Genomic DNA, 15,062 nt, shown 5'->3' with positions numbered 1-15,062 from the left:
CTATTGGAAAAACTTGAGGTTTTTTATTTTACATTTTTTTATTTTCCCCGTAACCAATAACAGTAAAAAAACATTTTAATATACTAAATTATTTGTTTTTAAGCTCTACAAAATGGTCTAGAGATACATTGTAAAATTGTATGTTTTAAGGGTCAAAAATACGAAAACCCCGTTCTTAACAAAAAACCCCATAAAGCAACCGTTCCCATGGCCTGATCAAATCAAATCAAAATCTGTTTTATTTCCAAAATTTTTTTACAATATATACATATACAAAATACGAACAATAGTCCCGCATAGGCCGTAAAAGACCTGTGCGCAGGACGAGCTCTATTACAAATCAAATTAGAAATATTCTTAAAAATTAAAACTAAATTAATCAAAATACTATTTTATAACTAAGCTATGAGACAGCTACAGGAACAGTTAATGCTAAGTAAAAGGAAGTCGAGTGAATGGAGTTGCAGTTACTAATGTCTGTACGCTAAATATGGTTTGGTGTACTTGTGTATTTATTATTGTTATGTATTGTATACTGAACTGATAAGTGTCTCAGACTGATCGAGCCCAATCTCCGACAGCCAACTGCTTACCGAACGTTTATAAACTGGAAGAGATACCTGTAGATCTCTAATCTCTGATGGTACATTCCTATACAAAAATTCGCAATATAAAAAGCATTGGTAAGGTTTGCAGACTTGAAAACTCGGGGTACCTGCATACCTACATTTACAGCTTTTGTGGTGGGATAGTTATGTGTGATTGGCGTCACTATCAAATCTTGATTGGAGTAGGTATATACAAGTAAAGTTTTGATAAAAAGTTGACGCACCGAAAGTAATTGAGTGTTTTTTAATAATAAATTTGTAGCTGTTGAATTAAAAAGCTATTTTAATAATTAGTTTTTGTATGACAAACAGTGGCTTTAAAATATTGCTACTAGCTCCTCCCCATACTATAATTCCATATTGAAGTACCGATTGGACAAATGCATAGTATAACATTTTTTATTTCATTAATGTTAAGAATTTCGCGTACGTTTCTAAAAACATAAATTAATTTCCTAAGTTTTGTCTTATACTTCAATGATCATGCTTCGCGAACTCGTTTTAATAAATGTAGGTTTACATGCCGAAAAACAGACCTTCAAAATATACCTTCAACGGCAACACTACTCTTCCCAAAGCTGTCAAATGTTTATACATAAACATTTAAGCTAAGCTTTGGGTACAATACTTTCACATGAAAACAAAATAAACCCGTTTAACATAGTTAACAGTTTGTTGAGGCTGAAAGATCAAGCAAATAAGATCTTCCAATTACAATCACTCTACAGATATTCCATGCAGCGGGTAATTTTTCCACGCCAAGTGCGCCCATCTATACAGGACATGCTGAATATGAATTGAAATACAGGATTGATATTGAAGAACAAAAAAAATTCACAAAGATCGGAAATTTCACTACAAGACGTACAGACAAGTTCTGGTGTGGAATTTGGTCTGATTAGGCCATCGAACAGGCCCTCATAAAGACAATGAAAAGCTCTGGTGGATTGACTCGGGGACCAGGGATAACAGACAAAATGTTGTAACTTGATGGGTGCTTGGGATGATCCGTCCTCATCAAATCTGTAGGAAGTTGAGAAATATTATAAAAAATTACATCAGTTGAACATTAACAGTGAGCAACATGTTGACGTGCGCCATTCTCGCATTGCTCGAGACAACGAAATTGATGAAAAGATTCAATAGTGGTTTCCTCAACACACACCATTCAATATAAATGATATTCTGATTATTAGCAAATTTCCCTTATAGGGAATACGCTATTACAGTAGGTCTCATGGTAAGACCTAGACCCGGGACCGATTTACTTTTTCATTTTGGTATTCCAAGAGGCCAAAAATACTGTTGGTTCAAATTGTTATAACATATATAAATATATATATACCGGGTGTCCAAAAAAGACTCCATAGTTTTGAACATACCTCACGATACTATTGTTCAAATGGATGAGTAATATTCATTTCGTGCTGTGTAGAGTATACTTCAAAGTTTTAGTTTTTTACGTTGGCAATGAGTTGCGTACACCTATTTGACCCATCGATGTATAATAACTCTGGACCTTGAACATAGTTTTGGTAATAAATTATAATACAAATAATAAAATATTAATGATAAAAATGAGTTAAAATAGCTTGCATGTCTGCAGGGCTACAAATGGTTCGCATATTGAGGTGTGATAGTGTTAAAATAACTTTTATTTTATTACCTTTCATTTAATGTATCAGCATAGCCTTCTCCATGGTATCAGTCGTTGAACAGTAGTTTGTATCTAGTACAATAAATGAATAAATTTTCAAAGTAGGTAAGTTTTTTGGAGATCCTGTATCAAAAAAAAAACTAAAGATTTTACTAAACTGTATCCAAAAAAGTTATTATCGTCCGTTAGCACGATGATTCCCAAAAATCATCCGATTTAGTGGAATTTGGTACAAACATTACTTTTATTTGTGAATCAAGAGATGGACTATTTATCATATTTACTTTGTATTGTAAGTGACTTAGCCTATTGCTTTTGCTTAATGGCCTATGTAAAGCATTGAATCATTGAATCATGCACACGTACATTTATTTATTAAAACGAGTTCGCAAAGCATGATCGGCATGATAAGGCCATAGGGACGGTTGCTTTGTAGGTATTTTGCCGGTAAGAATATTTTTTTTTTCATTTTTAACCCTCAAAACATACAATTTTACAATAATTGTATCTTTAAATAATTTTGTAGAGCTTAAAAACAAATAATTTAGTACATTAAAATGTTTTTTTACAGTTATTGGTTATGGAGAAAATTAAAAAACGTAAATTAAAAAACCTCAAGTTATTCCAATAGCAAAGATTTTTAATTATTGTTTTTTTCCTTATTTATAGACACATTTTTATAAAATTGGGTAAATTTATTTGTTTCTTATCATACTATTATTATTTTATATACTATATTACCCTCCCTGTAGCAGCAAACCTAGGCACCAGTTAAACCTAATGTTATTTAAATAGGTTTGTGAAAATCAAATCAAGCAAATGGAAATTCGCTTAGTCTGCAGGTTTGCTGAGGTGGGGGTATTTTTATTCATGCTTTCATTTATTTTATATTAATAGCAAATAAACTGGCATACTCTCTAAATCAATACGGTGTTTGCTTCAAACAACTATATTGTGGAAATATTGAAAAAACCACAATTTTTATCGGTCTTTGGAAAATATATTTATTTTGATGGTCTGTATTTTGACCATTATTTACGCTACATACTTGCTGTTGGGCTTAAACTGTCACAAATTTATTCTTCTTTAATGTAATAATATAAAATTTTCGGTAAAATGAGCGGTTCGCGAGATTGAGTGAAAAACAATAGGAATTGCCATATTTTTGATATTTCGATAACAAGTGGCGCGCCCCGCGGCGAGCGGCAGCATCTCGAGGTGGATAACTTGGATTTTATGTTATGGGCCCAATACTAACAACATATCCAAAAATCAGAACTACCCGACCTTTTGCATACCAAAATGTCTTATTTTACTGGACTATATAGGTCTCTATCCAAATAGTCAAAGCTACAACTGTTACGTAGTATCCAATAGTCAATTGTAAAACCTCACAGCTTTTACTCCAGCTTAATATCTTTGAAAATGATTTAATAATAAAAAAAAACAGTTACCCAACAATGCAAAACTACGTCAAATAAAAAATAATATACCTGTAGTCGCTGATGTTATTTATAGCGTTCAACGGATTGTCAATTCTGTAGTAAACAACAGCGTCAACAGCGACCGTGACGGAATCTTTTGTCAGCACCTAGCAAACACAACGTTCCAACATACAGCATGCAACATGTGCAACATCCAACGTATATACAAACTTGTGCTAAGGACAACATGAACTGAGTATGTATGCTCCGTCACAATGGTGTTGCTCACAATCAAGACTAAAAAGAAAATATGGAAAAAACACATAGAATATGTAGGAAAAACAAATAATTGCAACTTACATTTTTTTAGATCCGTCTACAGGAATGCTAGATCCTAAGTTTTGTATGAAAATGTGATCTGAATGTTGGTCATGTTATTGGACTTGACATATTTTAGGTTAATGATGTTACAAAATTTGTGATAGTAAGTTTGCGTAGCTTATAGAGTTATTTTCTAGAGCTGAATTATAAAACATAAATTTGACGATATTAGGGATTCAAATTCTGATTTCAGAATGGGTGACGATAATTTTAGATTCTAAAACATGTATAGATTCTAGCGTTAGGAAAATTACCTAAATAAACCTACAGTTTTTTTATCATTATTGATCTTCAGGATCTCATATAAAAAAGATGATTGGCTTACTTCGTCAAAAATCTTGAGTGGTTCCAATGGGTTCTAACGATGGCGTATTTTCTTTAGTGATGAATTATTTTTTAACTTTATTAGGTAGGCCAATGTAATCTACATTAAAAACGTAACAAATTTAAATGTTCCAAGGATTTTTGTTTAGAAAAATTATCTTAAGGAAAGAAAAATGTCAATCTTGCACTAATATGATTGTAAATACAAAAGAAAACTGATAACCAAACTGCACAGTAGGTTTTACATTACAAATGATAAATAATTCAACAAAGCGTACACGATCTATTGATGTAAAATGACCAATAAAATGATCAAACATACAATCATCTAGCTTTGTGCTGTACAAAAGGTATAATTTGGAACCTTCACCTATTGACCTATACATTATTGAAAGCTTTACCATTGAAACTTGTATGAGGTTGTTTAAGCACACTATCATGTAATTTTAGAATGGTATAATTAAGTAAAAGCCTATCTTTTAACAACGCTAAAATTAAGTAAAACAAAAAATGTTTGGTTTTTTTTACAAAATGTCTAAATTCCCAAAATTAAAAATATTGAAGGTATTGTTTCCAAATTGGGCCAGCTGTATATAATCTAAGATTTATGGACAATACAATTTTTGATGCATCACTTTATTTCCTTTTTATGCTTAAACTTTTCTTAAAATATAGGCCTACTTCAACTTGGACTACCAAAAAATATACTCCAACCAAAGGGCTTTAAGTAATGTTAGTGGGGTAATTTTGTTTAATGTTTTTTATAAAAAGTTAATTTTGCGAAAAGTTGAACAATGAAGAGGAACAAACAACCACTTTTTACTGGATGTTTTCATAAGATATCTTCCATTGATTAGTCGCCAACCAGCTGTTTAATATGAGAAACAGGTCTTTTATAAATTTAATAAGCATTGTAATCATGTTTGTTCATCAAATGCAATGTTAAGTTTTCCATAAAAGTTTTAAGTAATTGCCCTTTTTCAATTCCAATATTTGATGAACATTTTAATTGTGAAATCCTATTAATTCTGCAACTCCGTCACAGTAAAATTATTTGTATTACTCAATGGATGGAAACACTTCCTATAACTCATACTCTATCTCAAATTACAATCAATACTAACATAACCTATTCTACAAAATCTGCAACTAGAATTCCTAACACGATTTCACCAACAATCCAAAACTTTCACTTGACTCTACGGGGATAATTAGCTTTACGATTCCCAACAGACTACATCCAAGTGCTCGACAACATTACCAAACAATCCAATAATAAATAAACCACAAGAAGCAGGAGAGAACGGTGAAAATACAGTGACTCGATCACACAGGCTGTGAACATTGAATACCTGTAATTCTCAACATTATTGGTGGCCATGGTAGGACTGTTGACTCTATAGAACACCACAGCGTCTACGTGAACCGTCACCGAGTCACGGGATAGTACCTAGAAGCGAGTGTTACGAGAAGTTTGGTCAAATTTATTCATCCCAAAATAACGTCTGATTTTCTTTTACTCTAAGGTCTCCAGAAAACAATTTTGGTAACAATTTTTTTACAATGTATATGTTTTTTCCTTTGCTTGAAGTTCAATTTGGTGGTTTATCTTACTTGGGAGATTATTGTTAAAATTGTCAATCACGATGAGTAGAAAGTTTTCACATTTTGGGAACTGGAATCTGATCCCGTCCTCAACTAAAAAAGTACCTCATACCCATCAAACAGAATTATGCTAGATTTGCCATTCTTATGGATCAGCTGAAGACTATTTTAGGGTTAGTTCCACTAAGGGTTTGTACTAGGTAAAGGTTTGTGCCGCTACGTGCATGTTTTTATTTTAAAAAAATTTCTTGTTATTTTATTTATTTCAATGACATTTTATTTATTTAACCAAATAAACTAATTGAATTATAAACAATAGCTTGTCCTCTTATTTTTTACCATTAAGTAAAGCACATACCTTAAAATTAACTCTAAAATAAGATAATCAAAATTTGGTCTACACTAGCGCTCAATGTCACCAACATGAACTAGACATAAAAAAACAAAAAATTTTTAATGGCATGAGAATTCTACTTGTGATATGCTCAAACACTTGTGATATGCTTCTATGTTCAAACATAACAAGATTAGATATCAGACTGGTATCTTTGTTGGACCACCATCTTAAACAGATGTGTCCGTGTTTGATTGCCCTCAATTTGTACTATTGTCTTTCTTAGAAGATTTTTTTAGCCAATATGTTTTTAGTACACAGTTCTCTGTAAAGTTTAAACTTCGTGATGTTATTGCTTTGGCTGGGTTTGTTTATTGATCTCTTAGTTTTAAGGTACTTTCAACCCTTAAAACCTTTTTTTTTCTTTTTTTTACCTGAAGAAGGGACTTCAGATCCAGAAACATTTTTCACCAATCGAGATGGAAATGTCCAAATTAACAAGTTCTTTAAATGGCTTCACAAGAGGGGTTATGCATTTTGATGCCAATTATTAACGAGATAATGAACTTGTACTTTTCCTTATTTCTTAAATAATACCGGTATAAGCATAAATATATCAAATAGCTTTGGGAAAATGTTTCATTTGACCCAAAAATGCATTTATTTCCCAGTTTTATTTAACAACCTGAGAACCAAATGTAGTTTTATTAAATTTTTAGTTTGAAATTTATTAGGACTTTCATGACCCATTCACCAAAACCCTTCAAATTCATGTTTTTACAAAATTTTAAAAACCCCAATCATTAATCACAATAGGCCTACTCAGTCTAAGGAATGACATAATTAAACAAGACGATAATGAGTATTTTTCTTCAACAAAAAACGTCAAGCAATAAAAAGTTTCAGGTCCCCATGGTACAATTTTCATTTCTAAATTCTAATAGATGTAAAACACATTTAACAATTTCTTAAAGAAAACTTACTTCCTGTGGGGGAACATCGAAGGACACAGTTCTCAGGTCGACTTTACAGTAATTGTCGATGCATGGGAGGATGAAGAATATCCCAGGACCTCTTGCGCCACCTCGTCTGAGACGTCCTAGACGGAATATCACGGCTCTCTCGTACTCTTGGACAACCTAAAACAGAGTCATTGTGAATGGAAATCCCACAGGACACTAGATGTATTACAATGCCAATCTCAGTGAATCTCGCAACAGATTGTGGAACCAAGATAGATCTCTTGGGTTCACGCCGTAGTGCCATCACTTAAAATGTATTTATCAGAACGGTTTATTTTCTGCATAAGCTCATCCTTTGCTTTGCTGGACGTGTTTGACGGAAAGGCCTTTGAAATGTAGGGATAAGAAAATTTAAAGTTAAAATACTGAAAATAGTTTTTTTAAATCCTGTGCTGGAAAAACCACAGAAAAGCACTTGAGGCATTTTGATACATAGGCCAGGAAACATCACAGAACTACATCTAAGGCATTATGAAAATGTAATTCAACCTTTGACTATTGATACAACTAGACCTTCCATCCCGATTTTGACAGTTGACTATTTTGCCCATGTTGAGTTGTTGACAGTTTTTTAAAATTAAAATTGTTTTAGTTGATAAACTAGACTACTAATTTCTGTTAGATACACAAACTTCATTACCAAGCCAAACTAATGGAGTGACTTATTATGAGCTAAAACAACTGTTAGGACCTATCAACTTGGTCAGCAACAAAAGATATGGTATAAAATAGAATTTTAATCACTAGCGCATTCTGTGACTAGCTCACAAAACTAAATTTTTTTAAATAAAGAATTGGCAACAGCTGGTCCATATAGATGGGATGTCTACATCAGTATCCAATAGTCAATGATTCAACTTGCTTTAAAGCATGAAGTCATGACATTTCTTTGAATTTCAGTATTACATCAAAGTCATGTTGATTTTGATCAAACTCAATTATTCAAACACCATGTGATAAGAAACATTTAATAACTCAGACTACATATTTACCCTGAAAGAGATGAAGACGGAGATGGGGAAGGTAATGATGAGCAGAACGACACTGAAAACGATTGCCAACCACTCCACTAGGCTCGGCTCTTCTGCAGGCTCCGCTGAAAAATACCGAATTTGTCAACATTTTTTGTCCACACCAGTGAAGTTTAATTAAATTATGACCAAATATTTTAAGGAAAGCAGTCCAAAGCCCCTTAAATTAAATGCTAGGGGTCGATCCTGTACCCTAAAATTTCAATTGATATGCCGGGGGTCGATAACGTCCCTCTCGTACAGAAGTCTGTAACCAATAGGCTAGCAACACACCCACTTTGTAGTATATTCGCACGGGTCCAAAGATAAGAGTATTTTTACTTCCAGGTTACTTTTGTCTACAGTTTCTTTGGATTAATTTTTGACTTGTCAAAACGCAGAATTGTAAATTGAAGGAAAATTCTAAATTCAGTAGCACGTTCAACGTTGGACTGCAAAAACATGGTGTCAATGTTGTTGGTTTGCAAACTGAAGCCATTACTTAAAAGTTATCAGTTTTGTTCATCCTGGATAACGCCTTGAATGTTGCTTGATATGTTTTATGGACCCCATTAGTGGAACCTCGATTAACTTACACTTTAAAGTTCAAAACAATTTCTGTTTTCTTTCATCTGAGAATGATAAATTTAACTATTTACACTGCAGGGGTTGGTCTTGTATCAGTAAAAAATATATATACTGTATACAGTAGTGATGTATCTTAAGACCAACAAAACTTTGAAAAGGTTTCGAGATTTGATAAACAAATGTTGAAATTGAATTTGATTGAAAATTTAGTATTAATCTCACATTCATGTTATTATGTCAGTGTCGAGGGTTTATTTCATTCTTTAATGTTTATACAAACATTAAGTTTTTCCGATTTAATATTATTTAACGATTAGCCATGTTATTATGTCAGTCAGGACTTCCATTTCATTCAGTTTTGATTGCAAAGTAAACATATTATTACCAGATTTCTTTTTCAGAATGTTTAGGTTGCGAGATTCAAGATTTTATTTTGTAAGATTCAGTCTTGTTTCGAGATTCCAAATTTCGAGATTCCAAATTTATAGTTTTGACCATCACTGTTTTAGTGTATCAGTGTGTATTACAGTGTATAAACTATAAATAATATAAAATTAAGATTTACAGCATTTTTGGTAATTTAACACCTACAAACAACATCCACAAACCAAAATAAAACAAAAGCGTCATGTGTACACATTCCCTCATTTATTAAATATTCAATACTGGATGTGAAACAAGAAAGGGAATCCGATAGGGAAGGTGAAACGTATTGTGAATGCAAAGGTAACGGTGTTAAGGTTTACTGTGCCGGGGGTGGTTAAATAATTCATCCCCTTCGCCGCACTCGACTCTATGACACAATGTCGCTCAGCTCAGAAGGTGTTTGAGGTGTCTACTTTTATGTCATCGATCTGAGGGTTACACCAATGGAAACACTGCGGTAAAATTCCCTCGGTAAATATTATTTACTATACTTCGTTCACAATATTTAGGCGGTTTGAGGGGAAGTTCCCCCACCAAAGTTTTTTTTATTCAACGCTTAATCAGCTGTTGAGCTATTGTTTTTAAGGTAACGAAGGGTCAGGTGGAGGGGATAGATCCCCTAAAACCACTTAAATATTGTAAACTAAGTATACTAGTTTTCCCTACACATAGTGGTGAGATACCCCGGTGCAGCAAACCTGTAGACTAAACCAATTTCCATTAGCCTGATTGGGTTTGCACAAAAATATTTCCTTAAACATTGCAGATTTATTTCCTTAAAAAACATTAGGTATTTTACTTTGCTGCTACAGGGAAAGTAGTTAAATGTAATTAGTTTAGTGTGCAATATGTAAATAGAAAATTAAGAAAAATACATTCACAAAAAAGCAAACACACAGATTTTCCGTATTAACTCTCAAAATCACACATTTATCGTGATCAAACATTCAATACTACAAGAACTGAGGGGTTTTTAACCAAACCACACATTCGTAAAATCTAACTTTTCACTTATCATCACTTCAAATTAAAATTCGAAGTAACAAGTCACTTCTGGACACAGCGATCAATCCATTCATATTCATCATTGTTAGACGTAACAACAATCCAGCAGAGAGCTAAACTGTGTAACTCAGAACCTGGAATCTGTCGATGTGTTTGGCTTGTTTTGCGTTTTGTTTACAAATTAGCCATGAGAGCAGTGATAGAGTGGGTTTGTGTGGCTGCCGCCTAAAATGTGTCAGTGTTATATTTTATGGTACTAGTGCACCTGTCGCTCGAATTCGAGCAATTGCAAAGTATTAGGGCGTTATTTCAAAACGAATAACAGTCATAATTTCCGATGACTTAAAAGAGTCAACTTAAAGATAATGTAATCAATCACTCCACTCCAGTTATTGAAACTGAAAACGAATGCTGATGTGTGTATCATGTGTTTATTATGAACAGCTGTAATTAATACAAATTATTCGTTCGTTTAAGTAAACAACACCTTTTACCCATAAGAAATACATTGGGATTTTGATGGCCTGTGGCCGGGGCAAAGCCCAAGGACTTTTATTACAGGAATTGGTGAAAGGGGGCATCTACACAAACAATACTTCATTTTGACACATGGTTTGTAAAAATCCGTCCATTATTAACGGAGGAGTAGTGTTTCGTAGAAATTGCCTTCACGTATTATATATAAGGATTGCACCGCCTCAATAAAAAGTGTTACAGTCCCAAAAAGATAACTAAAGTCATTAGGACGATGATAAGAAATAGGTAAACAAGTTAGATACACTATTTATTTTTCATTATAGCAGTCGGCAGTTCCAATAGTAGGCCTAACAGGGTTAACTTATTTCGATGGAATTTTAACACCAAAGTCCGTAAAACACTCAAATGCTAATGTGTATATTTGTGACTTGAACATAACATTACAAGAATACGACATACAATTAAATAGGTACTTAATATCTAGTGATGGAATTCCATTTGAAAAGTATACGGTAATATACGGAACTGTAAAATTACGACAATAAACAAAAATAAAATGTAAACTGGAATGTTTATAGATCAAATAATCTATAGGCCTACTTATTTATTTTCTTAATTTCACAACTTGCGTGTGATAAAACTGCGTTTCAATTGATAACACAAACTACCATCAGTTCAATTTACTCGTTTCAAATTTCCAAAAAGGTGTTCCAAATTCCAACGTTTCAGTATAAAGAGTTAACTTACATGTTTCTATTTCATACTTGCTGGTTCCCGGAGCCGGTTCCAAAAGTATATAACTCGACGAGGGTCCTGTATCCATTTTTTTTTTTTTTTCAAGAACACCAACTTAACCTTATCAATTAATTACAAACCAACCAAACAAACAGGCTTAAAACCAAACCTAACCTATAAACGAGCTAGACGCTCCCGAACAGACGGTTCGGTAAGCCAGTTGACACAAAGCAGAAAGCACAGAACTATTATTTATTAGTTGAATAGATTACAGAGAATAGAACCGGAACCAGTTCGAGTTGGGTAGGGTGTGGGCAAGCGGTATCCAATAAGCTTTCAGAAAACTGTCCATTGTTGCCAGGTTGTGCCAAGCAGTCACGCACTCTGCACTCAGTCTTTGCCCGACAGCGACAGCCGACCTCTGCGCTTCGAGCATATCCTCTTGTTTGGTCAAGAAATTGCCTTAAAGTGTGTTAATAATTCGAAACAGGCCAGTAACAAAGCTACAAAAGGCATCTCACTTTATTCTACACTCATATTTAGGTTAAAATACACTCATAGGTGGCGTCCCCATCTCAAATGAATAATTAATATGGTAGATTGTTTATTCTTCATTTCCATGTGAATTTTGTTTCATGTATCAAACAATAAGCTGAGCAATATTTTAGAAGATTTTAAGAACTGCTATACAAATTGTTTGGTCATATAAATTTATTGTTAAATTAATTAATTTTATGTTTATATATTTTTCAAAAACTGCATCTGGTAGCTGTTTGAGCCATTTGAAAGACAATTGTGTAGCAAATAACAAACCATAATAATGTATGGGATGAATTTTGTGTTCCATACGATATAAAAATATAACAATACTAACCAATACCACCAAGAACAAATAAATTATTAATTTGTGGTGTTGAACTGAACTTAACAAGGGGGACGATAGAGGGGTGCCAGGCTCCAGGTGAAAGTCAGCTCACCGCACAAGAACGAAGTGGCAACGTCGCATCCCCTACCTCTTCAAAGGCCAGTCCTATTCTGTAACCTATTCCACTATAATGTGTATATTTGTGACTTGAACATAACATTACAAGAATACGACTTACAATTAAATAGGTAGGTTACTTAATATCTAGTGATGGAATTTCATTTGAAAAGTATACGGTAATACTGTATACGGAACTGTAAAAATACGGCAATAATAAACAAAAATAAAATTTAAACTGGAAATTTTTATAGATCAAATAATCTATACTTATTTATTTTCCTAATTTCACAATTTGCGTGTGTTAAAACTGCGTTTCAATTGATAACACAAACTACCATCAGCTCAATTTACTCGTTTCCAATTTCCAACAAGGCGTTCCAAATTTTATTTTATTTTCATGCTTCAATACAGTGTACACCATTCACATTGAAGCAGTTCATGCACTTATAATAATTTCTTCAGTGGGTTTCTTCTTGTCCATTCACTTCAATCTAACTTACACTTTCATACCATGCAATAATAACATAAAAAATAAAATTGTCAATAAATATAACAACAATATATAAATATTTAAAAAAGACTAACAATGATAAATTATATAAATACATAAATACTGAATAGTAAAATAAATACAACAGTGAATATAAATATATTATTGATTGGTGAATAATACTGTTTTTAATTTTAATTTGAAATTTTGCAAGTTGTCAGAGAAAATATCAATACTATTGCATTTTTCTATTGCCAAATTGTAGTCTTTCATTAATCGATAGAGGGGGGAGGAGGCATGGGCAGTGGTGCGGCTGTAGGGCAAAGAGAAGAGATGTTTGTTTCTACTATTGAAGCAGGGTACGCGATAAGACAGGCCAGGCTAGCAGCGTCGTCAACCTCTCCACGCACCAGTATGTACAGGAACACTTGACCTATGATCTTTCTCCTCAGGTCTAGACTCTGCAGCCCAAACAGTTGTAACAAATCATAATATGGAATTTTGTACGTATAAATATTGAAACATTTGTAAAATAAAAATTCCAACGTTTCAGTATAAAGAGGTAACTTACATGTTCCTATTTCATACTTGCTGGTTCCCGGAACCGGTTCCAAAAGTATATAATTCGACGAGGCTCCTGTATCCATTTTTTCAAGAACACCAACTTAACCTTGTCAATTGATTACAAACCAACCAAACAAACAGGCTTAAAACCAAACCTAACCTATAAACGAGATAGACGCTCCCGAACAGACGGTTCGGTAAGCCAGTTGACACAAAGCAGAAATAACACAACTGGCATACAACTGTTGAACTTTGAACTGTTTACTTGAGAGAGGATCTATTTTTAGAAAGGCGCGCCAAGCAGGGCGGACGCGACAGCTGATAAGAGATAATGTTATTTTTCTTCTCACTGTCTCTGACTGGCTGTATATGTGACACTTGAAGATAAGAGACACTGATTCCCACTAACAGGACCATATGGGCGATGGGCGATATGATAACAGACGTGAGCTGTCTCTACTTTTAGCTCTCCTAAAAATCTACCGAATAACGTCTCGTCATAGATTAAAGACATACTTCTTGGTCTACTGTCTACTATAGTGTAGACCTGTCTACTCTTACATCTATGATCTCACTTTCCAGGGTAGTTAAAAAGTGATGAAAAATGTTGACACAAGAGTCATCAATGTTTTTCAACTGTGGCTTGTACTGAAGATTGCCATTTCCATATTTTCCTGAGTAAAACCAGGGCACAAATGCCGGAACTCAGAACCTGAATTCAGAAGGTGTATATCGTTGAAACTTGAGCAAAACAAGGAAATGAGGGAAGTGATAAAAGAGTAACCTTGCCTTCGGCCCGGAATCTGTGGAACGTCACAAGCAAAGCACATTATAGACAAGAAAATAGCAACCAACGGTATAAACAACAATTTTGTCGTATGAATGTTACCTAGATGGGTAACCATAAAGGTAGCATAAGTTGGTTTTATGTGGTTTTGCTAAAACAGATATTGGTGCAAAACACGGGCGAATTTATAAAGGATCACATTTTAGTAGTTGGTATTCAAGGCATGAGGATTGAGCAGTGCCACTAACTTTATAGGATACTTCATATACGATCACAATCACTTATACCTTAATACTACTTTATACTTATGTTACCTACTAACTTTAGAAAATATGACTTGATTATGAGGATGATGATACTTTACTATTGTAAATATGGATGTAAATTTGATGTATTTAATTCTATCGATTTGAATGGAGTGGGATAAGATTTTGGGGATTTAATTCGGCGATTCGGGACTTTCACAACCACTAATTTGTATGTCACAACACACAATTGAACTTATGCCTTGGTTTGGTTCCCCAACCAAAGTTTAAATTAACCCAATACTATACAGAATAGTTGTAACATTTAAAAATGAAAAACCATCGTGATTAATAACGGAAAAGCTATATTTTTTTATACTTGTGTAGCTTACTGA

General features: G+C 33.5%; 1 protein-coding gene across 5 annotated transcripts in view; it reads right to left on the bottom strand.

Moving 5' to 3' along the window:
* Positions 1-15,062, bottom strand: part of LOC128991633 (band 7 protein AGAP004871-like) — a 45,546-nt gene that overhangs the window by 7,798 nt on the left and 22,686 nt on the right. For 3 of the 5 annotated variants that reach the window (XM_054414692.1, XM_054414693.1, XM_054414689.1), the window contains 3 exons: positions 8,348-8,451; positions 7,317-7,472; positions 3,759-3,856 (listed from right to left, as the gene is read on the bottom strand). In XM_054414692.1, the coding sequence (XP_054270667.1) occupies positions 3,759-3,856; positions 7,317-7,472; positions 8,348-8,451 (358 nt within the window). Of the gene's footprint in view, positions 1-3,758; positions 3,857-5,746; positions 5,845-7,316; positions 7,473-8,347; positions 8,452-13,642; positions 13,753-15,062 lie in introns of those variants that run through there. The other 2 variants (XM_054414691.1, XM_054414690.1) reach the window with 2 other exon arrangements.

Source organism: Macrosteles quadrilineatus, unplaced genomic scaffold (assembly GCF_028750875.1).
Source record: "Macrosteles quadrilineatus isolate MER2022 unplaced genomic scaffold, UCM_ALF_1.0 Scaffold_4__1_contigs__length_99947679, whole genome shotgun sequence".
Classification (NCBI taxonomy): domain Eukaryota; kingdom Metazoa; phylum Arthropoda; class Insecta; order Hemiptera; family Cicadellidae; genus Macrosteles; species Macrosteles quadrilineatus.
Note: the sequence above shows the minus strand (reverse complement) of the source record. Positions and strands in the feature narration are given on the sequence as shown.